General features: G+C 37.0%; 1 protein-coding gene across 6 annotated transcripts; it reads left to right on the forward strand.

Moving 5' to 3' along the window:
• Positions 1 to 1,629: 1,629 nt before the first annotated feature.
• KYAT3 (kynurenine aminotransferase 3) lies at positions 1,630 to 26,915 on the forward strand. Of its 6 annotated transcripts, XM_014250808.2 has the most exons (15): positions 1,704 to 1,746; positions 4,117 to 4,161; positions 6,115 to 6,215; positions 9,702 to 9,760; positions 10,943 to 11,087; positions 13,943 to 14,092; positions 15,302 to 15,388; positions 16,744 to 16,866; positions 16,958 to 17,078; positions 20,781 to 20,857; positions 21,643 to 21,732; positions 22,329 to 22,515; positions 23,511 to 23,584; positions 24,017 to 24,103; positions 25,413 to 26,915. In XM_014250808.2, the coding sequence occupies exons 3-15, from the start codon at positions 6,117 to 6,119 to the stop codon at positions 25,473 to 25,475; spliced, it is 1,362 nt and encodes a 453-aa protein (XP_014106283.2). In that variant the 5' UTR covers positions 1,704 to 1,746; positions 4,117 to 4,161; positions 6,115 to 6,116; the 3' UTR covers positions 25,476 to 26,915. The 6 variants fall into 6 exon arrangements, with proteins under 6 accessions (XP_014106284.2, XP_014106286.2, XP_014106283.2 ...); XM_014250809.2 differs by lacking the exon at positions 4,117 to 4,161 and having other exon boundaries at positions 1,630 to 1,746; XM_014250811.2 differs by lacking the exons at positions 4,117 to 4,161; positions 6,115 to 6,215 and having other exon boundaries at positions 1,663 to 1,746.
• Positions 26,916 to 27,212: the final 297 nt, after the last annotated feature.

A 27,212-nucleotide genomic window follows, 5' to 3' on the forward strand; every position in this document is an offset into this window, starting at 1 on the left:
ACATCCTTTCAGCTGTCTGTATGGTGGGCCTAGACTAGACAGGATGATGCAGAAGCCTGGGAAATATCATAGTTTATGGATTAACCCACTACAAGCCTCTGAAAAATACGTGTATCAGTGGAACAAAAGGCCAATGGTAGGCTAAAGTTTCTTTTTTTTCCGTTTTTGAAGCTCGTCATGATACAGCAGAGGTTGGGATCTGCTGCCCTCCAGTGCATGCTTGCAGATGTCCTCTCTGCCAGAGGACTGCATTTTGAGACTAGGAGAATTCTCAAGAAACATTACCAAAAAAATAGAAAAAGTGATAAATTTTTTGAGTGTGTTATTTAGGATCTAAAATAATTGCTGGGACTTTTTTCTTAACTTTGCTGTTTTGTTCTGGTCTCGTCAGAGTATTTCTACATCTGAGTAGAGTGTTCTAGTTTGTTCTATGAAATTGGTTCTCTTCAATGAGCTCTTAGTCTTTCATTTTCTATGAACACACACAGTGATTATAGACAGAACACAATACATATGGTAATGGTATGCAAATAGTGTATCTATCCCATTTCATATCCACATTCTGCCCGTAATCCTTATCTTTGTGATTCTTTCTGACACATCAGAGATCTTTCTAGTATCCACATTAAAAGGAAACACTGAATACTTGCTGTAGAAAGTTTTTCTCGCTGGCTTGTATGGTTCTTTCAAAAATATTTTTCTGTATTATTGAACATTTTTGAACAAGAAATGTATTTGACACAATGTCATGCCAGGCCCTTGTCAAATCTGATTTGTGGGTTCTTTCAACTCTGCAGAATCACAATTGGACTTAGCATAAAAAATTAAGTGGAGTTGTATGGTCTTTCTCCTAAACAATGATGTACAATGATGTAAATGACCAGTACAATGGTGTTGATATTAAGGCAAACCAGTTTTGTAAAGATTTATAAGAGCAGGAAAAGTAGGCTGCAAAGACATTTCATATATATATATATATATATATATACATATTTCTAACTGAATAATCAAATTTGGTGGTGATGAGGGGTTGATTAAAGGGAGCATTTTCATTTACAAATTTGAGCAAGCCTCTGTCCTGATTGTGAAGGGGAACCTTAAAAACGCAGATTCGGTGAGTTTATGGAATACCTTAAGAAATCTGGAAAATCTCATTCTTTCCCCTAGAAGTGGTTATCTTAGGCAAGAGATAATTTTTCTACGATTTTGACACTTTATTCACTCCAGAAAAGCCAAAGCCCAAGAAAGGCAACCAGTTAGCCTAGTTTTCCCAACAGAGCGCTAAGTTGTATGATGCCTGGGAGATGCTACGTACATGCGTGTGTAGCTCCATAACAAGATGTAGTCGAGCACGAAGAGATGAGAAAGAAAACCCCGTAATTAAAATTCTGACTAAATAAATAAATAAATAAATAAACAAATAAATAAAATCAACCATAACTTGGGGGAGAGGCCTTGGTTCGGCTTCGGCCCCCTCGCTACGTAGCACTGCGCGCAGTCCTCTCGCCCTCAGCAGCTCCTCACCCGCACGGCGGGACGGGCGGGACGGGCGCTCTCCGGCCCTCGGCCTGCAGGGACAGCAGGGATGGCCGCTCTCCGCCCCTCAGAGCGGCGAGACGGGAGGGACGGGCGCTCTCCGGCCCTCGGACTGGAGGAACGGGAGGGATGGCCGCTCTCCGCCCCTCAGAGGGCGGCCCCTCCCCATCGGCAGGGATCGCGGCGGGCGGCGGAGGCGGTGTCAGGCCGGTGAGTGTGGCGGCGCCGGCCGGGGCGGAGGCGCTGCTCTCGGGGCCTCTCTCTGCCGAGCCCCTGCGGGAGAAGCGGCTCCCAGCCCGAGCTCGGGATGGCCGTGTTTGTTGTCCCGCAGAGCGGCTGGGCCGGGCCCGGGGAGCCCCGGCTCTGACCGAGGGGCCTGTGGGTGAGAGTGGGCGGTGTTGGTGCCCAGCAGGTTCCGGCCTCCCCAACCCCGTGCTCCAGGTTGGAGATACGTGTGGGTGGGAGCGTAAGCGCAACACGGAGTGGCTACATGGTAGAGCTGCTCTACGAGGGGAACAAAAAAAAAGTAAGAAAAAAAACCCACAACCTCATACTGCTCCTCAATCCGTATGGTAAAATTTATTTGTTCGCACACAATTTGCTCAATTCCTTGTAGATTATGGAATAAGTAATGACAAAATGTTGACTACTATGATAAATCTTTCTCATACAGCAGTTTTTAAGTTCAGTCCCTTGCCCAGCTTCCCTGAGTACAGTGATTTTGGCAACAGTTTTCTTGGGTCAATAAGCCATCTAAGCAGGGAAAAAAGTCCTGGAGAGCCCTCCACTGGTAAAATGGCACCTTTTCTTTCTCCAAGGCTTTCATCCTCTAGACAATAGGAAGACAGTCCTTCAAAGACTTGACAGCATTTATGTGAGGTGTAACATTTTCCAGGTTTGGGTATCCAAAAAATATTAAGCCAAACACAAATATAACAGGCATTATATTTACCTCATGACATTACTGTGGTGGCAGACAGGCATTTAGTGTTTCTAGTAATGTTTGTTACTGAGGCTCCACAGTAAAATGAGACTATTTGTTACCTGAAAAAATGCAGCAGCTTAAGGGGTCTGATCAAGTGTTGTTCAAGCTCTGTGACATGGTTTTTCTAGAGATGGAATAACTGAAGCTCAAAAATGAAGGAACAGCAGCATTTGGCCTTTTGTTTAAAATGGGAAAAAGTCAATTCATTACAAAATTGTAACTTTTTATAAAATGCCCCAGAGGTTCAGCAGCATCCCAGTGTCAGGGATGTCCTGTATGACCAGGAGGTTGGGCAGCTGTGAAGGGAGCAGAAGAGCCTACAATTCAGAGGTTGTATCTATGCTGGAACAATTAAAAAGCGCAGCATGAACTAAATGATTGTTAGTACACAGATGTATTCATCTATTTCCCATGATCAAGTCCACCTGTATCTTCCAGTCTAGTTGAAGTACCAAACCTGAGTTTCCACACAATTAGCAACCAGAATGTGTCTTCCTACCCACTAAAAAACATGTATGCACTGACCTTTCTGGTAGCCTTGCTTGCTTCTCACTCCCCTAAAAATACAGAAAGCTGTAGAAGTAGCCCTTTGTTATCCCTTTTCCTCTAACATGCTAATTTTCCTGATTTCTCTCATGCAAGCCTGAATTCCAGGAGGACATGAGTGCTTCAGAGCACTGAAAATTAGAATGGGATGAAAATAATTCCTAATTTAATTTCTGGGTTTAGCAGACATGACTCTTGGCCAAAATGCTGATGGCTGACTCCAAGATTGAAAAAAAACTATTAATAAAACTAAGAAAGAAATTAATACTACCTTTTAATTCTCCTGCAAAGATCAGTGCATTTTCTGTGTTTTAAGGACCTTATAAATCCTGAAGAGAGTTGAAATGGGGCTTGCAGTACTTCTCTAGTTGCCTGGCATTGTGTAACTTGCCTGATCTGGAAGAAACTTTGTATCCCAATGATAATAACTTAACTTAGGATAATATAAACATCTCATTGATGTGCCTTACACATACTTGGTTTTGCTAAAACAAATACAGGGTAATGATTGAGAATGCATTCATCATAGAAGTAACAGGAAATAATTCTCTTGAGCCTGTGGTATGTCTTAACATGACATATAAAATTATAATGGGAATGTGTGTGTTTGGAAAAAAAGAGTAGGTCTTGTCTTTTTTTGGAGATCAGTGTGTGGGAGAGTATCCGGTTATACTGAGGAGGCCCTTCCCTTTACATCCCAGAGCAGCCTAAGCAGAGGTACTCACTCCACTTAGGTTCAATGTTCTTTTATTTCTAAAAATGCCTCTTTTCTCATCCACTCAAGGATGAGAATAAAAGAAGTCATAAAAGTACTTTATAGAAGACTTTTTCATATGATGGCCAGTAGTTTTGTCTCTTGAGTCTGAATAAATGCTGTTCAGTTTTCACAGGAAAAGTGTCACAAAGAGAAACAGTGGGGGAAGTGTTACATGCCACTGCCCATTCTTATTGAGGCTGTTCAGAAAAGTAATTTCCATTATGTTCCTCATAAAGTTTTTTCAGTTTCTACAGTTCTGTGGTATTAAAGGTGGATATAATGTTTTCTACAGGTATTTTAGGCACTCACAGAGACTGACCACGCCACAGTTATACAGGTCTGCTGCTGCTCATGCAGTGTGGTGATTTTGTGTGATTGCCTCATGTCAAATAACGGTTCTGTTTTTCAGTGCACCATGGCACTAATGCTGGAAATATTTACAACTGTCAGTAATTTTTCTTACTTTTAAGTTAGTTCTGCATGTAAAGCTTGCACATTTTTTGTTTAATTTTTCTGTTTCTCAATACAAAATGAAACAGGCAAAGATATGCATGTTTGTCTCTCTGTGCTAGCTAACTACTGCAAGTGTTCACAGTGGGCTGCAAGAATTATGCTGTCTTTGGTCTGACCCTGAGGGAATATCACCGATGTCATGGTCACATTTTAAGACAGCATCAGTACATTACACAAGTAGCTTTTGTGACCTTAAACAAAGGGAGAAATAGAGACCTTCATGATCTTTTTGATTTAACATAGTTATTCTCAACGATAACCTTGAATATGCTAAGTGGTATTATTAGAAATCACTTAAAATGGATTTTCAGGTATTTTTTAAACACATGTATTTCTTTTGTGTCTTTCAGATTATCTGATGGCTAGTGTCAAAGATTTACTTGCTGTTTACTTTTGTTCGACCTCAGATTAGCAGAGTTTCTTCTTGTAAATGAACATTTACAGATACATTAAATCTTACAGATTTAATACAAATTAATTTTTTACAGATTTAATACAAATTTGCAGATTGCTAAATGAAATGGGATTATGGGGGTACTTTGAAGGTCTAATTGAATTATCCACAACACAGAACTATGTGAGAAAGACCCTAATTTCAGAAGTGAAAATGAGTTTGTAGCACCGGAGTAAGAGAAATGCAAAATCAACACACTTTTAAAACCTATGCATTGAGGCACCTTTGATTGGCCTTTTCTATTAGTTAGTAAGTGCAAAGGACTCTTTCTTGCTGGACTAAAAACATTCTTCTTAATGAAAACATCATATTTTACTGTGTTATTGATTTACCTTTTTTCTTTCTGTTCACGAAGCTTGCATGGTATTGTTTTAAGAGGCAATGGCGTTCCTTTGTTTCTAATACAAATAGTATCATTTTTCCTTTTTTTGTTCTCTTCCCCTTCTCAGGTAGCAAAGTCAGGGGGAAAACGGAAGTTACATACCCATTAATGAGAAAACTATGGAAAACAGAGTTAATAATTCTACTGCTGTGGCTACTATGTTTCTGAAATTAGATTTGTGGGTTACATGTTTCTAACACATTTCAGCCATTGTGGCAATGTGATCTAATATATATGTTTTAAAGTATCTTCCGGAAATAGTTGTCTGAAGTACCAGTTCCTACTTCCTTTTTGGTAGTTATTAATTTACAGGACACATTTTCTCCAGACTGTGAATGATCTGTTACTCTACACAAAGTGTCTTTTCTAGCTGCTTTCAGCCATGGGCGATATTTAATGTTTGCCAAGTGACTGTGACAAAACTTTGTGTAGTTACATAAAGTTCATAGGCCTCCTTCTCCAGTGTGACTGATTATCTTAATTATCCTGATTTCAGCATACCTGATTTGAAACACTTGGAAATGGAGACCAGTTTTAAAGATGTATAACTTTTTAAAAAATTGGCTCTTCTTCTATTCTACATTAGCAATTTTAACAGCAATTTTTATTGCACAAACACATTTTCACAAGAATTCTAACAGAGACTTTGAAGCTTGAATTACATTAGTCTTAGCTGTTATTCAAAGAAAAGAAGATTAGTGTTGTCAAATAAAGGAAACTTTCCTTTTAGATGACGCTCAGAAACATTTTTCAGTCAATTAGAGAGTTTCATCCTCTATGCTTACAACTGTGACAAGGTAATAATTTAGTAGCACTTACTTAATTGAAACGAAATCACTGTGGGGAAGAGGAGAGGATCTTACTTTAAAATTTCTTAGTGATGTGTAGGAACTCCTTCCTAGAATCTGTAAGGTTTTTCAGGTCACTTATTTATTATGCAGGCATGTTTCTTGCTTCCCGAAACTTCTGTTGCCATGGCATTAGAACATGCCAGCTAAGAACAGATTTGCTTTCCAGATCCATCAAATATTCCACCTCTGCAGTAAGTATTCCTTCAGCTCCATAGAGAAAACTATTTCATGCTATGTTTTAGAAGTGCACTAATTTTGCAATGTTGCAAATATGTATGCTTTAGCTGTGTTTTATTTCTTGTTATAGATAAAAACATTTGCTATCAAGAATAAGGTATCTGAATCCATCAAAAATTAACCACACTATCATAGGAGAATTTGGTGATTATTGCTTTGTGTATCCTTTTCAGTCTTTAAAGTCACATCTAGCACATATCACACCAGAAAGATTGCCTAGCTTTTAGAGAGAAGCTTGAAATACAGGAGACAGGTTCAATCTCAGCTTTATCACAGGCTTTTGGTAAGACAATTTATTTCTTTTTATCTCAGTTTTCCTTTAATGGTATGAGAGTAATGTTACTTCTTGATGCTGCAATAACGAGGGGTCTACAAGTACCTTAAACTTAATTTTATATAGAATCTTCTCAATTTCCCAGCTTAACTGCTTATAAGATTGTGTAACTTCATTTTAAGTCTTCCAGTTATGTTGAGAGAAAACAGCTTTGCAACATGACAGGCAGCTGGAGGTGACACTCTGCATTCTGTACAGAGCACCGGAATGTAAATTGTGTTCCCAGTTCATCTAGTCAACAAACTGGGTCAACTAAGGCACAGATCCTTCAAAACAGATGCTTGAAGCATTATGCTGGAAAGTTGTAGCATATTTTGCCTGTGTGATAAGTTTCTTTTAGTGTGCAAGCCACTTTGTAGGTCAGCTTTTGCCCAAGTCAGTTTTTCATGTGCTGTATGTATTTATATTCTGTTTAAGTGAGCTGAATATTCACATTAAATGTCCTCAAATTTAATATTGGTTGTTTGTTTTGGTTTTTAATTTTAATTTTCTTAAGATCTTGGCTTAAGTTGTAGCTCCTGACAGTGTATTCTAGAGTTTGTATGTGTACTGTGTCAGAGTGTTTGCTTCCAACATTATTAAGCTTAGTGACATTCAATTTCATTACAAGTCTCTCTGAATTAAGAAAAAAGATAAGTACAAGCAGCACCTGGCTTTCTATCAGGTGCTTCCTAAAGGAAATAAAACAGAGACCACAATGGACTGATAAAGAAGCCTAGTATCTTAGGCCTAATCAAACAGAAGCCATGAGAGAAACAGACACAGATAACTACTCCCTGGGGTAGAAGTGACCAAGAGATATGTTGTGAAGCTTTCTAATGATTACCACGTAATTGAGGTCATGAAGAATGTGTACCCAAATGGGCAATTGTTACCAAAAATAGAATCCTGTATAAGTTCCATACAAGTAAAATCCTATATAAACGCCTTGTATACTCAATAAAATTTGCTTCCGATCTCAACTCGGATGTCCCCCATCTCTCAATTTCCTATACTTCCCTTGTTAGAAAGTGTTAGGGAAAGTAAGAGGTCATCTAGAGCTTGATGAAGACCTGGCTCTCCTGCTTAACACCCATCTTTGACTCCTGGAAATCCTAGCCTTGCACCTAGAAATGGATTGGAGATTATCGGGTGATGACATAACTGGGCTGAAAGAAAAAAGTGTCTTAAGATTTGTCGTGAACTTCTGGAAAAAAGAATGCCAATGAAGGTTTCATTTTGAAATCTCAGCTAATTAGTTGGCTTCCCCGAAGGAGCAAGGTTGACCTGAACCCAGCTGTAATCTGAATCTGTAAAACTAATGCAAGTCCTACTATTGTTTTAAAACTAGTTCCAAGACGTAAGAAAGAAATATGTAGAAAGACTTGAATTGTTAAATACTGAAACTTATATAGTGTGGAACAGTAAGGTGAAGGCTTATTTTATTATCACTACATTTTTAGCTAGGAAGGTTACTCAATGCAGTTAAAATTTACATTATAGTTAATTATAAAAGTCCTGCAGTTGATAAGCGTTTACCTTTTAGCAAATTGAAACAATTTAAGGAGAGGCAGTGCATGGAACGAATTTACTCATGGCAGCATACAGAATTCTCATTGTTAATTAGCAAGATTTGAGGTGAGTCTTAGTCCTTCCTCTACAAGAAATAGTCTAGCATGTAAAAGAAAAGACACGTGTGTGTGTGTCTTAGTGTAAGTATTACCTGTGTTGTTTGTATTTTTAAAGTACAGCCAAACATTAATCATATTTACCAAAACATACACTGTAAAATTGGATTAATCTTATAAACAATATGTATGTTTTTAAATAAATGCAATACAGATTACCTAGTCAGGACTCTCCCTTAACTCCCTCCTGTTCTGTGCTAAGAAATCTGGCTTGACCCGTCTAGTTATCTTAAAGGTTTTATTCCTGAGGACAACTAAAAGTGTTCTGTGTTTGATTCCTCTGGTGTTCGTGTCACAAAGATGAGGTCAGAATCAGATGTGTTGAGAAGACATAGGAGCAGAGAAGATTCTGTTTAATTTTATAGCTTCCCATTGTTCATATCACAATGTATGAGATGGCTTCATTACTCTAAGCAGGTTGAGTGCAAGCACAGACCTGCAGCATACTGTGTCTACTGGGAGTAATTTCTATGGATTCAAAATTGAAACTTGAGTGTCATGGTAATGCAGACATTTTCATCTCAGAATCTGCTGCCTAGAATATGGTTTTTAAATCTTTCTGGTAATAACAATAGCTGGCAGTTGTAAAAGTAACTAAAAATCTGTAGCTTGACTCAGAGAAACAGGAGTGTCTGGAGTGTTGAGGAACTATGTAATTTCCATGTAATTTTTTTTCTGGTATCAAGCTAGTTTGCAAAGATATATATGAGCTTGCACCTTTTTTGTTTGCACATAGAAATAAATTTGAGTTTCTTTTTCCTAACTTCCTTTTCATTTTTGGCTTACAAATATCACAATTATCAGTAGGTTTTCCTCTGCCTTCATATAGAGTAGTCATCACAAACCTATTTTAAAGTTTTCCAGTTTGAGGTATGAATATACAGAAAATAAATATTCTGATGTGGTTTTTCTGTGCTCTAAATATTATATTATAAATATTTTAAAGTTTAAAAAATCTGAATGAAAATAAAAAATGTCTTTGCTATTTTCTTCTTACCCATCAATTTAACAAATAAAATTCCATTCCAAATACATACTTTCCAAGCTGGATTGAGCAGGAATTGGACTAGAAATAGCATAGTCTTTAAGCTGTTAGTATATAGTAGAAAAGAAAAAGAAAGTATGTACACTATTTTTTTTCTTTTAAAGCTATTGAGCTAAATTATGCCCTTCCTCCATCCTTGCTGAAAGTTTAGTGGATTTAGACAAGGACAAATGAGAATTTAGGACATTTTTGCTTATTTTCTTGTTAGTCTGAAGTCAAGCTATTATGGAAGCTTTAATGAAAGAGCATGTCTATAATTTTGTGTAACTACCGAATTCAGCTGGCAATGGTATCTTTGAGAAAGCCTGAATGAGGGTTTTCATGCTGAATCCAAGAATATCATACTTTGTCTTTTTCAACAAAACCCTTCTGTCTGTGTATTTTGATCTTGCAGACAATGCCCTTCAGACACAAAAATACAAGACGAATTGAAGGCCTTGATAGCAATGTGTGGTAAGTAAGAAGAAAATATCTGCAAATTTCAGAAAATGTCTTTGGCTGATGTATTTTCTTTCCAAAAAGATAATTACTGCCAATAATAAGATACATGGCAGTTGCTATCTCTGCTGGAATATATTTGGCACCTGTTTAGAAGCAGTGAATTAAATTCAATTAAAGGTTTGATTAATTGTTATTTTTGAGCTTTAAATATTAGACTTGAGCTCTTCATCTGTTAAGCCATGTAAGACAAGTATAACTTATGGGCTTGGTAGTATAGCTGATTTTCAAATATAAATGTTAATTCTGTTGAGTAATGTATTTCAATTACACCTTATTTGTGTTTACCAAAGAAGACAGATTTTTTTAAAGCCATTATACTTGTTTTATAGTTCAGCTCATTATTTTTAATACATCTTTTTCTAAGTATTAAATTGGTCTTAAAACAATATTGCCACCAATGATAAATATGGAATTTTCTTAGTTGGTGAAAAGACTATTTTGAGCTTACCTTAGTTGTATGTATGTGTTGCATTAGTTGTGTGTACATATACACAAGGTATTTTAATATTCAGCCTCAAGGTAATTTTTAGCAATTTGTATTTATTTTTGACAGAACTGTGATGCTATGTGGGGAGGGTAAAGATGGGAGGAGGGTTGTTTTGTTTCATAAATCTTGTTAACATTTCAGTGTGGAGGAAAGAGTAAAATGTAAAGCTGATCTGTGAAGGGAGGAAAGAAAAATTGTTCAAGGATCCTGCAGGCTACTAGGAACAGTTAATAGGCAGCCTGAAACAGTCTGTTGCCTAAAATGATTTTAAAAAATTGTAGCACTCTGAAGTGACTGGGTAGTCAATTGACTGAATTTAACCTATAAGACATTTAATGTGCCTGGAATTCAATTTTTGCCTATGTCCAGAGTAAGTGTGTATTTCTTTATTTGCACATCTGAGTATACTTCTGGTAGAAAAGTTATTCTGTGGATGGAGAATATCAGCCTTTTCTTGGGTGTCCTCTGACTTCTGTGGTCACTGACATTACTTCAGCCCTCAGCTCTCCATGTGAGCATTCTACTTAAACCTGTTCCCACTGCTGCAAATTTGGCAAACTGAAATACTTTTGCTTTGCCTTCTAATGCTAATGAATAAAAATATAATTTTATCTTGTATGTTAACTTTAAGTTGTTTTTCCCTCCAGGGTTGAATTTACAAAAGTGGCAGCAGATCCCTCAATTGTTAATCTTGGTCAAGGCCTTCCTGATATATCCCCTCCCAGCTATGTTAAAGAAGAGCTGGCAAAGGTGGCAGCAATGGACAGACTGAACCAGTACACCCGAGGCTTTGTAAGTAATGTGGAACTCCAGGACCCAGATTCAGAGGAAAATGTACCACAAGGAAAAAAAAAATTGACTTTAAATTAGTTTTATCTATAGATCATAGTCTTATATCCCAAATTAAGTAGATCTAGTAGCCTTAACTGTTACTAATGAACTTCCTCTGTATAGGCTTCTTTGAGGCAGAATCCTTCAGCAAGAGCAAAATGGTAGAGCAGGTCTGGGATAGACTGTCTCTGAGGAGTTGATCCTGTTTAAAGAGTGTAGGTTATACATTTACCTCTGACTTTGGTCAGTGGGAACATGAATCAGACAGTACAATGGGAGAATGAGAAATACTTGATACCACTTGAGACACCACCTCTAGGATCAAGAAGAAATTCACCCACAGAACTTAGCAAGTTTCAGTGTAGACTAGGAGAGGATGGAAACAAGAAGTTTTTGCCTCTGGAATACATTCATTACCCATTCTGTAAACTGGCTTGTAGAGTTTCTGTCTTGATCTGGATGTGAGTATGTGGCATTTATCATTGTCCAAGGCAGGGTATTCCAGGGGACAGCTACTGTTTTAGTATGACCACTTCCTTGTTTGGTTTGTCTGTCTTCTGTTTTGTGATAAACTGTATTGCCCAAATAAGAATCATGTGCCAGGACTGCTACAAGACCCTAAGGAGTCTATCAAGTATTTTTCAAGCTGACTATGTTATGCAACAGGGGCAGAAGAGCAATGTATAGACCAGTAGGCCAGAAACTCTGTTGGTAGTTGTAGCATCACAGTGTGCATATTCCTACATAATTTTCTGCCTGTTCTCTGAGAGGCCACATGGATTAGAAATGATGGGGAGCAGCAGTGGCCAGCACTTCCCTAGGGACAAGCTCTCACAGTGAGCAGAGTGGAGGTCTGGGCAATTGTGTCCTGTGGAGCAAGGCATGCCCAGAGATACTGGCTGAGTCAGCTCAGCTCACCTGAGATCAAGCCAGGAAGTCAGTCCACAAGTCAGGCTCAGCAAAGCTCACCATAATCAGCCACAACCCAGTCATCACTGGGCAGCTCTAGGTGACACAGCAGGTCTAAGGACAAGCCACAAAATCAACAGGGACCTTTAGCTATGTACAAAGAGTCTCTGCAAATACAAAATACATACATACATACATACATATAAAGATACACACAATGTAACAAAAAATTCTATGTGGACTTGAAAGAATAAAGCAATTATTTTATGTCAGATACATGCACATGATATCCTGAATTAAGTGAACTTCTGGCCTAAGCATTAGTATGTTCCTTACCCACAATAAGGTATCTGAAAAGTCTTTGTTCACCAACAAGACAAGGTTTTGGAGAAGCCTGGGCACAATGGACAAGGTTGTAGAGAACATGGGCTGCAGTCTTGTGTGGCTGCTGCACTGTAACACACTTTACCAGATACTAAGAACATTAACTCTGTCTCAAGCTGAAACCATGCCAAGTCTACCTTCTGACAAATATTTGCAGACTGATTCTGTAAAACTATTTGCAAATCAAGCATAAATATAGTTTTCCTAATGCATGCAATTATTCAGTATTTATTTCTGTCACTTTGTTCTTTATATCCAAATGGTTTGAGAATTCCCATGATAATTATGGATAATGACAGATAAACTGCTGATAGTAATTAAAGAGGATTTTTTACTAATATTCCCATATTCAACCTTTGTATTTAATTTATAAACTTCTGCACTTCTAAGGTTTTGAGCAGAACTATTTGTGGTAGCACAGGTGGCGAGAATGAATGATGCCCATGCATCTGATAATTGAGACAATTGTCTCAGCTAAACTCAGAACTCTCAATGACTGTAGGACCAGAGAGTGGCCTTATGTGGCTTGGGTGCTGCAGCATTCCTATCTTGCTGCCTGGTTTGTGGCAAGAAATGGCTGTCATTTGAATCAGCAATGATTTGTAAGTCTTAATTTATGGTAATGTTTTTGTTTACAGAATGGTTCATGATTTAATGCCTTGTGTGTTGAGATATAATGTTCAATATATGAGAGAATTTTTGTTACATAGTCGCATTTTCTCAAGGAGCTGTTTTCTATTTCTACCAGGTATCTCAAAAGAAAAAAATATTTTTAAAGTAGGAATCCTGCAGTTTTCCTGAATAAATAGAATTGTGCCTTCTTATTTCCATGTTGTATATGAACTTGATTGGATGTTTCCTTTCTTTTTATTTGCACATTTTGAGAAGAGTGTGTTAACTGTCATGTCCCTGGAGAGGACACAAATGGCGAATAGTACTCTGAGATTTGGCATGTGACTATATATATATATATATATATATATATATAGTCATATATAAACATATATATATAAATATTTTATACTGTATACATATATTATACTATATAAATATTTTGGTCACAAGTGCTATTTATCAGCAATATATAAATACAATAGAAATATTTTCCTTGTACCAAATACTTTTAGTTGAAAGATAAGGAAGGAAACAGAAAGAGCTGAAAGACTCAAAAGAAGGTGAGGGTGGATTGGTGTCAGACTACTCCCTTCTCTCCTTCTGTCTCTTGTCCTAGCTTTGCTATAGGCTATCTGGACCTACTCTGAGATGTGATAATATGAAAGAAATTAAAAAGCACCAGATAGAAATAGAATTTCCTAGTAGATACAAATAAATTGAAAATAATTTTCTTTCCTAGTGTGTAAATTGTTTAAACCCTGCTAACAGCCATTAACACTGAGGGCTAATGTTGCGTTTTTCTATTTCAAAATGTAATAGTTTGACACAAGTGGAAAAAAGCCCAAACACGGGTTTTATACATTGTCAGGAACACTCTAATTGGTTACTTTTTTTTTTATTTTGAACAGGGACATCCATCACTGGTGAAAGCCTTGTCTCAAGTCTATGAGAAAGTTTGTGGAAGAAAGATTGACCCTCTCACAGATATCCTGGTGACTGTGGGAGCTTATGGATCTCTCTTTAGTACAATACAGGCACTAATTGAAGAGGGAGATGAAGTAAGTTTTTATTGGAAATATTCATGTGTACTTGCAGACATGAGAATCTTTCTCTTTTTCTTATTTGTTTACTTCTAAATATAAGTTAATGTTGGGGCTTCTTTCTGTCCCTATTGGTTTGATTTTTTACAGTTGTACATCTGACTTACAGTTTCAGAAGCTGTGATTAGGAGACTATCCTTGGGGTCTTCCTGTCACTCATCAACCTACAAATACCTTTTTTCACACTTAGGGTATCTGTGGCAGTTTCTCTATCACTGTTACTGTTAGGTGACACAATACACACTGATTTCTTATCTGAGAAAACATGTGGGCTGTTGTCTGCAACAGACAGCTAAGGGTGGCACAAAGAATTATTGGGAGTTTGGGTAACCATTGTGTATCAGGTTCTGTTTTGGGCCATTGCACAGTGGCAGTGTAGATAGCAGGAAAGCTTGTTAGTTTACTGTACTAGCTGTGATAACTTGACTCTTCACTATTACTAACATATGCCTTTTTGACAATGATATTAAAAGTCATTTTAGGGGAATATTTCCATCCATAGCAGCACAAAACCTTTTTTGTGTTATCATGTATTTTGCTTTCAGTGTTTTGTTTCACTTGTATATTGTATTCTCATCTTGCTTTTCTGTTGCTCTGATAGTCACTTCTCTTTTGCTTGGAATAGTTCTATTAGCCTTTGCTTTTAGTGGGGTTTTCTGTTTGTTTTGTTTTCCTATTTTCTAGTCTCTGTGCAGTTTTTCTGGAGTTTGTCCTCATTCTTTACCTGAGAATTTTTGTCTGATACAATTTGAGGACTTAACTTCTTCTGAGATCTCTAGATACTTGTAAATCTTGGAATTTCATGGGCATAATTAGAGCAGCTCTGCTGTGGTTCAGTAATTTGCTATTGCTATTTCCCATCTTTGCCTTGCACCTTCAAATCTGTGTGTAGGACCCAAACATTCTTATTATAACTCAATAGTTGTAATGTGTAACTATAGAAAAACAGCCTGTTTGTGTTGTCAAAAATGAGTAGTGCTTATCATACTTAGCCTGAGGGCATTATTGTGTTGTACTCTTAAAAGGAGGAATATTCTGCAATGTTATAACCTTAAACCTGGAGTGCCAGAAACATTATCAAGTTATGGCACCAAGGTAAATGTAGAAATATGATGGTATCATGCACACTAAACTCTTTGTTTCTGATACTGATGATTGTAATTTCAGGTAATAATAATAGAGCCATTTTATGACTGTTATGAGCCAATGGTAAAGATGGCGGGTGCAAAGCCTGTTTTTATCCCACTCAGATGTGTAAGTAACTTTTTAAAAATTACTAATTATATAAAGATTTTCATTCATATTCAGTACAGTTTGATGAACACCTATATGATGCTTTCCTGTATTGTTTTTCATAATATTAAATTATGTAAAAATGAGATAGATTGCTACAGTGCAAGTCTGAGACAATGATAATCCAAAAGAGCTAGAATATTTTATTAGTGTTGGAGAAGGTTTCTTATTTGCTTTAATTTGTGCATTTTGAAAGCTGATTAAAACTGCTTTCTTCAGTTTTCAGTGCAAATTATGGAAGGGGGATCCACGTATCAGTGTGATTTCTGTCAGTTGGTTTTCAAGAGATTTGCTGCCTGATCCCTGCAGCAATTCCTACAATGACAGAATACAGTTTCTTTTCCAAAATATGCTTGCTAAATAAGGACTGATCATGTAGTAGTTGTATTTGCTGTGCATACAAGAATTACTATTTCCTTTATTGTTAAATAGGCTATGGGTTAATTGTCAAATTGGTACTGCTGGCATTATGCCCACAGCTTGCGAGGATTGCTCTGTATGCCAACTGTGCCTTGTGCAACTGGCAGCCTTGCATGGGAAGGGCTGAAGGGCTCTTTGGGCAGGACTGTTGCAGAACCACCATGAAATCAGAACAACACAGAGTGACAAAACCTCCAGGACTGCAGTGGTACTAGGTGAAGCTGTCCCTCTGGATGCCCACCTTCTAGGGATGTTTCAAATGACGGGGAACCTACAAGTATTTTCTGTTTCACACCCTTGTTTTCAGTGTGGCCCTCTCCCAGTCATTGCAGGTGTCAGAAGGGTAGTAGAAGGGTAGCTCTATGTTCTCTGTAACAACAGGCCCAAACTTCTTAACCATGTGTAATACCTCAGGGATACTTGTATCATGTAGTATATAAACTCCAGAGACTCAGTAGTGCAGATTTTTAACTCTTAGACGATTTTCATTAGTTTAAGGAGAAGAAAAAGACCTTGAATCCCCAGTGGTAATCAGTCTTTTCAGTCAAGCAAGCACACACTTGCTCTACTGTCTGGCAAGGCTGTAAGCTCTCCTGCCACGTGACTGCGCTTTCTGCATTACACACTGTAATGATCAGCATATGTGCAGTAAGATCCTGGAAACTAATTCCTGCAGGGGCATTAAGACAGACAGTGGCCAGGAGAGGACAGCCACTATCATAATAGTTTACCTGTTCCTAGAATTACGTTCTCTCAGGTAAGCAAGATTGGATAGGTTGTCACATATGGTTATGAAAGTGTTTGAGGGTGATAAGTTGAGGTTTCTTTAGGCTGCAACATGTATTAAAGCTGTGCATGAATTTATTGTGGTTTTGTGTTTTATTGGTTTTCTTTAGAAAAATGATGGAAACTCTGCATCTAGTGCTGATTGGGTCTTAGATCCTGCTGAACTTGCAAATAAATTCAATTCCAAAACAAAAGCAATTATTCTGAATACTCCACACAACCCGATAGGCAAGGTAAGAGTCCTACATTAACACCACTTTAATTTCAAAGAATGCCTTAAATACTGTGATTAATGTATTTTCCTTTACTTTTTCTGTATCCCAGGTTTTTACCCAAGAAGAGCTCCAAGTAATAGCTGATCTCTGTATTAAGCACGACACCCTGTGCATCAGTGATGAGGTGTATGAATGGCTAGTGTATAAAGGGAAGAAACACATTAAAATAGGTATTGATTTTTTGTGGCATCTTAGAAGTGGTTGTGGAATGATTCTGAGACCAAGGATAATGCTTGCTGGAAGAAGCTCAGACTTCAAGCTTTGAAATTTTTCAATGTTTAGGCTCTAAGGAGGAGAGCCCCTCTCTTTTCTAAAAAATATTTTAAATAATAATTTCCAAATAGAATTTCCAAAGCTCTTAAGTGACTCTGGAGCAGCTATCCATAGAAACCAGTGGGACTGATGCTTGTCAGTTATGATCATATGAATTTGCTGTCCTTATTCAGTTACTTCGTTGACCATACAAATGTAGCTGCTGTTACTGTATGTGTATTAGACAGTGCTTTGCTGAAGAGCTAATAGAAGGAACAGGAATTAGAACTTCCTTCTCAAAGCTTTGTAGAGATAATCAGCGAGGGAGATGGACAATGAGGTACACAATTATTTTTGCTCCCCTAATAATAAAAACTGAAAAATAGTATAAAGGTCATTGTGGAGATAGTGCATGAGTGCTGAACCTCCAAAGGATGGAGACAGGGTTATATACTGAACATTGAATTCAGTGAATTAAATCCTGTAAGTGTAGTATGAAAGCCTGTTAAATCTTCAGGTAGTGTTGCTACAGGGGTAAAGCGTCATTGCAAGAACAAACAAATGAATAAATAATGATGCCAGGTTCCTGATCCTCTTGTTTCACTTGATCCAAGGTTCACTGAAGTTAGTAGAATCACTCCCACTGCCTCAGAACAATTTAACCTAGTGCAAGTTACTGAACTCCTTTGCCAGCTCTATAATGCTACAGCTATGCATTTCTGTGAAAGCTTCTTGTCAGGTCACCTTGGGTTGGCTCTGCTGGTTTATTTGAAAAGTCCAGAACTTCCTTCTCATATGTACAGATACTTTGTTTCTGATGATGAGCTACCTGTTCTGATGTACTTATTGAAGGCACATTTCAGTCATGTGGAATAGAGGCACATAATTAAGGTTAAACAATGAAATCAAGACACTTAAGTAGAAATTACACATGAAAAGACTTACCTTTTTTCCTGGCTCTGCCACTGGTTGAATGCTGAATAACTTTGCTTCAATTCCATATTTGTAGAGTGACAATAAAATCCATTGGTGAGGGCCACCTCACTATGAAAATTGAATCTTATGAGTAATAGAGAATTGTATCTAAATGATCTTGCAATACTTGTTAGCTCAGCTGCACAGCTGCTGATCATCCAGCTGCAGTACACTGATTGTATTGGCCATGCATAGTCTGTGAGTCTATTTTGAGGGTGACCTAATTCCATGGCTGTTGTGGTTACCTTGATAGTGATACTGTTTCAAAGACATTCAGACGCAGAAGAAGGAGAACATTTTGGGTAAATTAATGTGATAGTAATCTGAGTCACTGCTTCCTAACAGGTTACTTGACAGTAACTGATCATGTGTCCCTGTTGCAAAGTGAAAGTTAGATTAAAGATTTCTACATGGGCTTAGCAGGTGTTTCATGGCCTTAGCATTTCAAGCAAGGCTATCTTCAGAATCAAAATCTTTGTGTGTGGTGTAAGGTAATCCCTTTTCCTTTTCAACAGCAGCAGGTCCAAACACATTGTCAGCTACACTTCATCTTATGGACAGGTGGTGAATTCTTAAGATGCAGTAACTCCATTGTCATCAGCATCTTAATGCTTCAAACCAAAACATTTCCAGTTGAACAAAAGGCATTCTGTAATTTAGTACTAAATGTAAAATTACTATATAAAGAAAACGCAATTTAAAGCCCAGAAAGTTAGTTGACTACATTTAGGTACAGATTCTCTAACAGATCCCATGATACCATCTTTAACTTTAGTGTTAAAAGTACTCTAGAACTTTCAGGGTAACGCTGTAAACAATAACATTACATGAGTGAAAGAAGCAGGCTCTGCTCTTTTTTTACTTAAGTTTCTGATATTCCTTATTAATTTTAAGTCTACAAAAATAATGCAATAAATATGAATGTGTTATTTCCCTATTTATAAACACTTGTGTTTCCATAATAACCTCTACCTCCATAAATACCCCTAATATTCTATCCAATGCAGTGAGGTGTTTTTTTTGTGGGAGATACAAAATGGATATTGCATCAATTTGCAGGATCTGATAGTTGTTCCTTGATACAATTTAGCAGGGATGGCTAGCCACAGATCATAAAATTAGTACAGTCTTTGTACTGTCACTAAAGCAGTTTTCTGTAGTGTAGAGCACTTCATCATGTTTCACATCATCTGACTTCTGGAAAAACATGGACTTCCTCTGCATAATGATTAGGGTTACACTGACAGATTTAGAGATTGCACCTCATAACTGAGGATTCTGAACAAGCCACTCAACAAGCTGAGTACCAGCCCAGGTAACAGGCTTATTATATGCTAGTTTGCACTTCATTAGTTTTTAAATTGTAGTGAGACTTGGTTATGGTGTTGTATGATGTCATATATGGCTGCCAAGTGGCATGGGGTAATTTCCCTCTCTGTTTAAAACTTGTTTCTGAAGCAATGGAGCTGCTTCTTTCTCTGTGCCCTTGTGCAGCTGCTATTGCTCGAATTCCTGTGACTATGTGGCAAAACAGTCTTGCTAGAGGCCATTAGCTTTGAAAGCCAATTCTTTTTGCAGTCTGTGGGAGCTAGTTTGGATGCCTCTAGGAAGTGATCTATACACTTAGCCTAGCTCAGTAGAAGATAGGGTAGATATGTTCAAACCTTTTCTTTTCAAGGTCACAGGGTAGTTGAGTATGGGTAGGCTCATGGGAAATCTGTTTCTTTCATGCCGTTTAGTTTCTCTTCTTGGTAAGTTTGCTCAAAAAATTGCAATACATGTTTTGAAATAACTGAAAGATTTATATCATGTCTAATACAGATAATTGCCACAAAAACTTCATTGTGAAGTGCAGGGGTTTAATTTGGAAAATCTTTGAAATTAATTAAGTTAGAGTCCAAGTAGAGCTTTGCAGCAGCTGTATAGAGGAAAAAAAATATTGCAAACTACAGGAAGAGACCTTTGCTCTGTCATCTCCTTGGAAAGGAAACAAAGAATTTTGGTCTCCTATCAGATACAACTACAAAGACAGAGACAGGCCTCTGTGAATCCCTTAATCCTTGCAGACATTTTAGCTAACTGCTATTGTCAGCCAGTCTCAGGCCTATTCAAATTGTACAATACAGCATAATTTATTTACTCACTCTGCTAGTTTTTGTGGTGTTCTGTTGTTTGGTTCTGGGTTAGACGTCTTAGCAATTATTTTATTTTTCTGATGTCTGAGATGGCCAGTGACACTGAACTGGACAATTCTAGTAAACTGGGTTGCAGTGCCTGAGTTAATGTTGTATATAGTACTATTACCAGGCATCAGAAATAATCTGAATGGGTAGCCTTAGATCATATTTTTCTTATGGATAATTGTGCATTTTTTCTGAGGATAACTAACATTTAGTTTTCAAACTGTACCTCTTATTTTCTGTCTCTTCTTTCTCCTTTCATTAATCCTTACTTTCTTTTCATGCTAAAAAGCACTGGCCCATCCTTTCTCATTTGTTACAATTGCTATAATTTTAGAATATTCTCATTGTTTGCTTAAGATGCTGCAATGAACATACAGCTCTGAGCTAGGGGCAGTGCAGTTCTTCAAACTACATGGAATATGTGAGTGCACCTGTACCAAATTAATTTTATTTTATGTACAGCTACGTTGCCAGGTATGTGGGAAAGAACAGTAACTATAGGAAGTGCTGGGAAAACATACAGTGTAACTGGTTGGAAGGTAAGAAGAATCAATATAAATGAGTTATATAAATAACAGAATTCATTTATTATTCTAAAAACTCCTCTGTTTTTATAACCTGTGTTCTGAAAGTTTCTGGCAAATCTTCATGTCTCCAAAATGAGACAATACCATTCAGTTGGAGCAATTACCTATCTTTAACACCCATGTCTTAATTATCTTTCTGTCTCTTAATTAATAAACTCTTGTGAACATAAATTACTAAAAAGCCACCACAATAATATTTGTTCAACATCAGTAAAGATTCTTGGAGAAGACATGGATATTATGATATTTTAACTTCCCCGTTTTCCCATCTTGTCTTTTAAATATGTATTAGAAAGTGAAAAAAAAATAAATTGGCAACTAAATTCTTCATCATCTGTGTTCAAACTGAACCACAGCATATATGATTCAGTAGTGAGCTTTTTATATTCAAACCGGCTTTGACACAGGAGCTTAAGAGATGGAAAGGTTCTAAACCAATTAGATAAATAATAAATGTTCAGTTTGATTTCTAACCCTTGTCATATGAAGAGTTAAAAGTTTGCTTAGTATCCTATGAGAGATAGGGTTAAGGGAAATTATAACTGTTGTCTCAAATCTACCATTTTTTAAAGGTGTCATACACCAAACTTTGTGCAAACCAGCTTTTTTCTTAATAATTTATCAAAACAAATTCTTAAAATAGAAAAACTCAAGACATTGGCTAATTTTTGGTATTTGTTATCTTTTAGTAAGACCACTGCCCGTATGTATAATATATGCATGCTTTCCTCCCTCAGCTTGGTTGGTCCATTGGTCCTGAGTACCTGATTAAGCATTTGCAAGTTGTTCACCAAAATACACTATATACTTGCCCAACTCCATTACAGGTAGGTACAGATGGGACAAAGGAGAATTTTTTATGCTCTAAGAAAGCTGTTGGCCTCATGTAATTAAACAATAATCACAACAATGAATTTTTAGTGGTCAAAATGCATATTCTAGGGTGTAAGAAGAGGAAACAAATTTGATCAGCTCACCAGACATTTAAAACAAAAATCAGTCTTGCAGATTCTTTCATCTTTCACCTACAAATTACTTCTTGCATAAAAAATTACAATCTTAATGGTTTCCTAGAGAATATAAATGAAAGTTCTGTCTACTAGTGTCTAGTATTCTATGGTATATTATTATCAAACAATTAAATTTAACTTCAATTCATAAAGATGGTAAGTCAGATGGTAAACCCTTGTGTCAAGGACTCTGACTACTGTATATGATTAGCGCCTAGCAAAAGATTGGGTGTTTTGGGTGTTGCCACAGCACAAAGTAACCAACAGATTACAGATGTAGTTTGTGTAATTTGTGTGGTGATTTGGTTAACAAGGACCAGGATTGAACAAAAATCCATGTGATTTCAGCAGGAAATGCAAGTGTCTGTGAGTTTACCAAGTGTTAATGAGTACTTTGGACCTTATGTTTCCAGGAGGCTTTGGCACAGGCATTTTGGATAGACTATAAGCGCATGGATGACCCAGACTGCTATTTTCACTCCCTGTCTCGAGAGCTGGAAAGCAAGCGTGATCGGATGGCCCAGCTACTGAAAGAGGCTGGGCTAAAGCCTGTCGTTCCAGATGGAGGATACTTTATGATTGTTGATGTTTCCATGTTAAGTCAGTATAAAGTTCATTAAAGAGTGTGTAGAAAATAAATTTGGTTAATCAGAAAATGCAGCTTTCATTTTACACTATATTCTCATCTCATATGCATACATATGTGTGCTTTATGTTGTCAGGAGTACTAACTGGGATTGAAATTTTAAGTTTCACCTTAGCTGGTAAGGTAGATTTTATGAGCTTCAGCAAAGCATTTGTGATCCTAACTTGTCCATGTTTTGCAAAGCTTTGATAAATTGTTAAAGAGGATAAAGGAGTATTCGTATTTTCAAAATGTCTATGATTATGAAAATGTTTGAGAGCCAAGCACCTGGATAATATTCTGAGTTCATACCATTTGTATTTTCCTCTTTCTGGTCTTTTTTTCGTTTGTTTCTTTGTTTTTCCTAATCTGAAGTCACACCCTAAAGGCTCTTTGAAGCATTCTGATCTCTAAACACTGTAAATTTACAAACCTTTTGAAAATTCAGGTTATGGCAGCTTCAGAGGAAGAATTCCCATAGGGGAAAGTTTTTTTAGTTACACATTTTTTCACTAACTGGTCTAAATGGCATTTGTTATTCAGACTGGAATGTTAAAACGCAGAAGGATAACACAGTTTAATCATGTGTCAGAAAGTTTTACATAGCCCAGTTTCACAGATAACAAAACTGAATTTTCAGGGATTATTGCTGGCCATGCAGGAAATGCACTCTTCAGTACCCTCCATAGCCCTGATCCTCCAATAGCCTAGACTTCAGGACTTCTTGGAGTATTACATGGCTTTCTTCTGAGCTGCATGTCTGAATTTGCTTTGGATGGAAAGCAAGTGCTCAGATCAGAAGGGAAAGGTTCAATCTGTTGGCCTATTTTACTTCTTATAGTACAATTTTAAAATTATGTATTAAAACATATATCTTCATTCTTAAGTATTAACTGTAATAAAATGCTGTTAATGAATGCCTTCCCACTGGAGTCTAGGAAATCTTACAATATATTTGTTTTACATTTAGATGTGGATCTCTCTGATGTAGATGAGAAACAACCTTATGATTATAAATTTGTCAAATGGATGATATCATCTAAGGTAAGATGTCTTAGTCATACTCTAGTTTTAGAAATGCTTTTCTATTGAAAGCAAGAGCAGTGCAACTATAGTTATTAAATAATGTAGTAGAGATGTTCCATTCAAAATAATATTTGGTGTTGTCGATAATGGTGTAACTAAAATATTGGTAAGTATGTTGAAAATGTACACTGTAGGTTTCTGCTACATCCCAGAACTTTTCTTTCAGCATGCTTAAGTGTTAATTGTACAAAAGTACCTTTTAAGTATTTACCTAAGGAAAGTAATTTGAATTTAGCAAAGCCAAGCTAGTGCATAAAAAGCTGAACCTTGTCTTTCCCTCATGTGTTGGGAGGGAGAGTTATAGAAACAGAATAATAAAATCATCATACTTAAACCAGATTTTTTATACACATTCAAATAAGAAAATGCTATTTCTCTTTTATGTTTCAGAAGCTGTCTGCAATTCCTCTTTCAGCATTCTGTGGTCCTGAGACAAAGAAACAGTTTGAAAAATACATACGTTTTTGCTTCATTAAGGTAAACTTGTGTCCTGAAAATCAATTCAGTAAAGGAATCTGCAAGACACTGACTGTTGCATTTTTCCCAGGATCTCTTGTATTGAAAGCTTTTAGGAACATAAAATTAGTTTGGTGTAAAAGTCAGCACAAAGTATCTTCAATTGTCATTTTTTCTGAGGGACTTTATGCCATCAGTGTGGGTGGCACAGCTAAGGGAAACTGGCAGAAAACAACTGGATGGGTAGCCCATTTAAGCTTATTGTATTGATTTTTAAAACATTCTTGACCAGTGGAGACAGTGAAAATTATTGAGACAGGTAAGCTGTCAATTAATGTGATACCCATAATCCAGAGCAGAGAATAGCTGCATAGCAGTGTGGGCCCCATAGCCATTCAGTGTCCAACAGCAAAAACAGTGAAGAGGTCACCTTCAAATTTAGCTCACTTGCCTGAAAATATAGTTTCACGAGTTTTAAATTACAAATGAAAATGTGTTTTTTTGTGAATTGGCTGATTTTTGCCATTTTGTGAGGACCCTCTTTGCACATATTCTACCCCCTGTTGAGTCTGTTCTTGAAAGGCTGAAAGACTTTGGGGACACCTAAGTAAACTTTGGTAAGCCCAAAGCCCTAAGATGTTTCCCAATTGTTCTGTTACAGAGTCAGCATAATGGAACATGTGCAAATCCTGAACTGTGTAAAGATCAGAGCCTTAGCCTGAAACAGTAATGAAGGGGAGTTTCTCCTTCTGTTACTTCTTTCGATGAGGTGTAAAGTCTATGGTATAAACTGAGCCAGTAACAACCAGGATGCAGTTACTGGTTGTACCTGTGGCTGATAAACAGCACTAATTGTTTCAAGTTAGACTACCTGTATGACTCACCAGGCTGGAGCCAAGATACACAGTTTGGAGGGATTATGTTTAAGTATTTCACAGCATAACATAGTTTCAAGGAGATTGAAAAATCCCAAGTGTACTCACAGGGATGAGGAAAGTGTGCTAGCATGTCTCCAAACCAGAGCTGCTAAGTTACATCACTGCATTAATGCCATGAATTTATGTAAGTATTGCTTTCATTAAATGGGATAAAATGAATGCAGAGATTATTTCTTTTAAATATATCTAATAAATATTTTCAAGGAATCATCATTGAATTCTTTGTATAGTCCAGATTTGTACCAAGTAACTGTCAATGAAAAAATGGCTGAAAATATATTTACAGGATGCAACTGAAGCAACCAAATACTGATTTGAAATTATATAATCATGACTGACTCTTTTTCAGGAACTCCATTCTTCCATTAATAGTGTTGTTCCTTATTTTGCAGAAAGACAGCACACTAGATGCAGCTGAAGTGATCCTGAAGAACTGGAATAAACAGACAGGCTGATTTTTCTTATTAACTCTTCCATATGGTAAAACTATCTAATACTAGGGTTTTTTTTTAATTGGAAATTTAAGAAAAAATTACTTAATACAGTAGAGGATGAATATGACATTGTAAATAACTTTTTGCTGCTACCTGCTGAGGAGTTAAAACAATGATTTTCTGAAATATGTGTAATGTAACTCAGAGGTTATTTTCAGTCTTTTAAAAATAAATTGCTTTTCTCTTAAAGAAATTCCAATGGAATTAATTTCTTTTACTGAAAGAAAAGATTTATAGGACTCTGTAAAATAAATAAATAATATAAGTATTTTAAATCTTACAAGTAAGAAGGGGGAGGTGTTTTTGGTTTGAGATAGTATGGGATCGAGAGAGAGATTTAGAAACATCTTAGTTTGTGAAACCAAATAACCTGCAGTAGAGGAAGATTAAGACCTGTGGCTCATGGGTAATCATGATTATCATGGATAATTGCAGTGACTCTCCATACCTGCCTACCTACTCTGTCTACAGAAATTGCACCAGTTTAAATAAAATGAAAAATGCTAAGTAACGTAATTCCTATTTTATTTCCCACAATAGTCATCTGTGGTGTTCTGAAAGTATTCAATCCCCAATACAATTATAGAAGTGGCATCTAGAATAGGAATTCTATTTGCTTATGTCTACCTTGTATTTATTACATGGATGAATCTATGAAGCAAAGTATAGAAGTCTTTGCTTCAGAGGCTCCTTTACAATCAGATATACAATGGCATAATTATTTGTGTCATTCTTTTTCTTTCCATGTTACAACATTGGCAATGTCACACCAAACTTACTTCAAACTCTTTTGATCTAGAGGGGCTGTGGAGGTGGGCCTAATGCTGTTCTGTGGAGCTCAATCAGCTTGGATTCAAGCACAGTAGATAAAGGACTTCTTTTAAAAGAAGTCAGTATGGAGAATTCCTTTCTAGCTGTCTCCTTTTTCACTTTTTTCTGCAATCTTTTAATCAGTGGATGGGTTTCCCAATAGCAGGAGCGATCCAGTAGGTGACTTTTTAAGGCTGTGTGCTTTGTTCTTCATGATCTTTCTATGTTCTTCTCATGGGTTGTCCTGGTTTCAGATGGGATAGAGTTAATTTTATTCTCAGTACCTGGTACCCTGCTAAGTTTTGGATTCAGTATGGGAATTATGTTGATAGCACACTGATATTTTGGTTGTTTCTAAGTTGCATTTATCCTAAATCAAGGACTTTTTTGTGTCTCCTGTTCTGCCAGTGAGAAGGAGCAAAAAATTAAAAAAAGCTCTGAGGGAACATAGCTGGACAAGTGACCTGAACTGGCCAAAGGGATATTCACACCATCAAATGTCATGCCCAGTACATCAGCTGGGGAGTTAGTGGGAAGGGGGAGCTGATCAGGCTTCAGGAATGGGGTCTGGCATCAGTCAGTGAGTGCTAAGCAACTGTATTGTGCATTACTTCTTTTTATTTTTGTTAATTCTTTTTGTTATCTTTATTATTATTATTTACTATTTTTTTTCAACTTTGTTTCAATTATTAAACTGTTTCTATCTCAACCCACAGGTTTTACTTTTGAGTCTTCTCTCCATTCTGCCAGTCTGGGGTGGTGGGTGAGTGAGCAGCTGTGGCGTGCTTGTTGCTAGCTGGGCTTAGACAACACACACAGACACAGCTCTTATGGTGCAAAGCCTGAACAAAATCAGTGACTTGTTTTGCCAATGCTTTACTCATTCTG

This window comes from Pseudopodoces humilis, chromosome 10 (assembly GCF_049639895.1).
Source record: "Pseudopodoces humilis isolate 2021_Gansu_Grassland_sample_001 chromosome 10, ASM4963989v1, whole genome shotgun sequence".
NCBI classification, from domain to species: Eukaryota; Metazoa; Chordata; class Aves; order Passeriformes; family Paridae; genus Pseudopodoces; species Pseudopodoces humilis.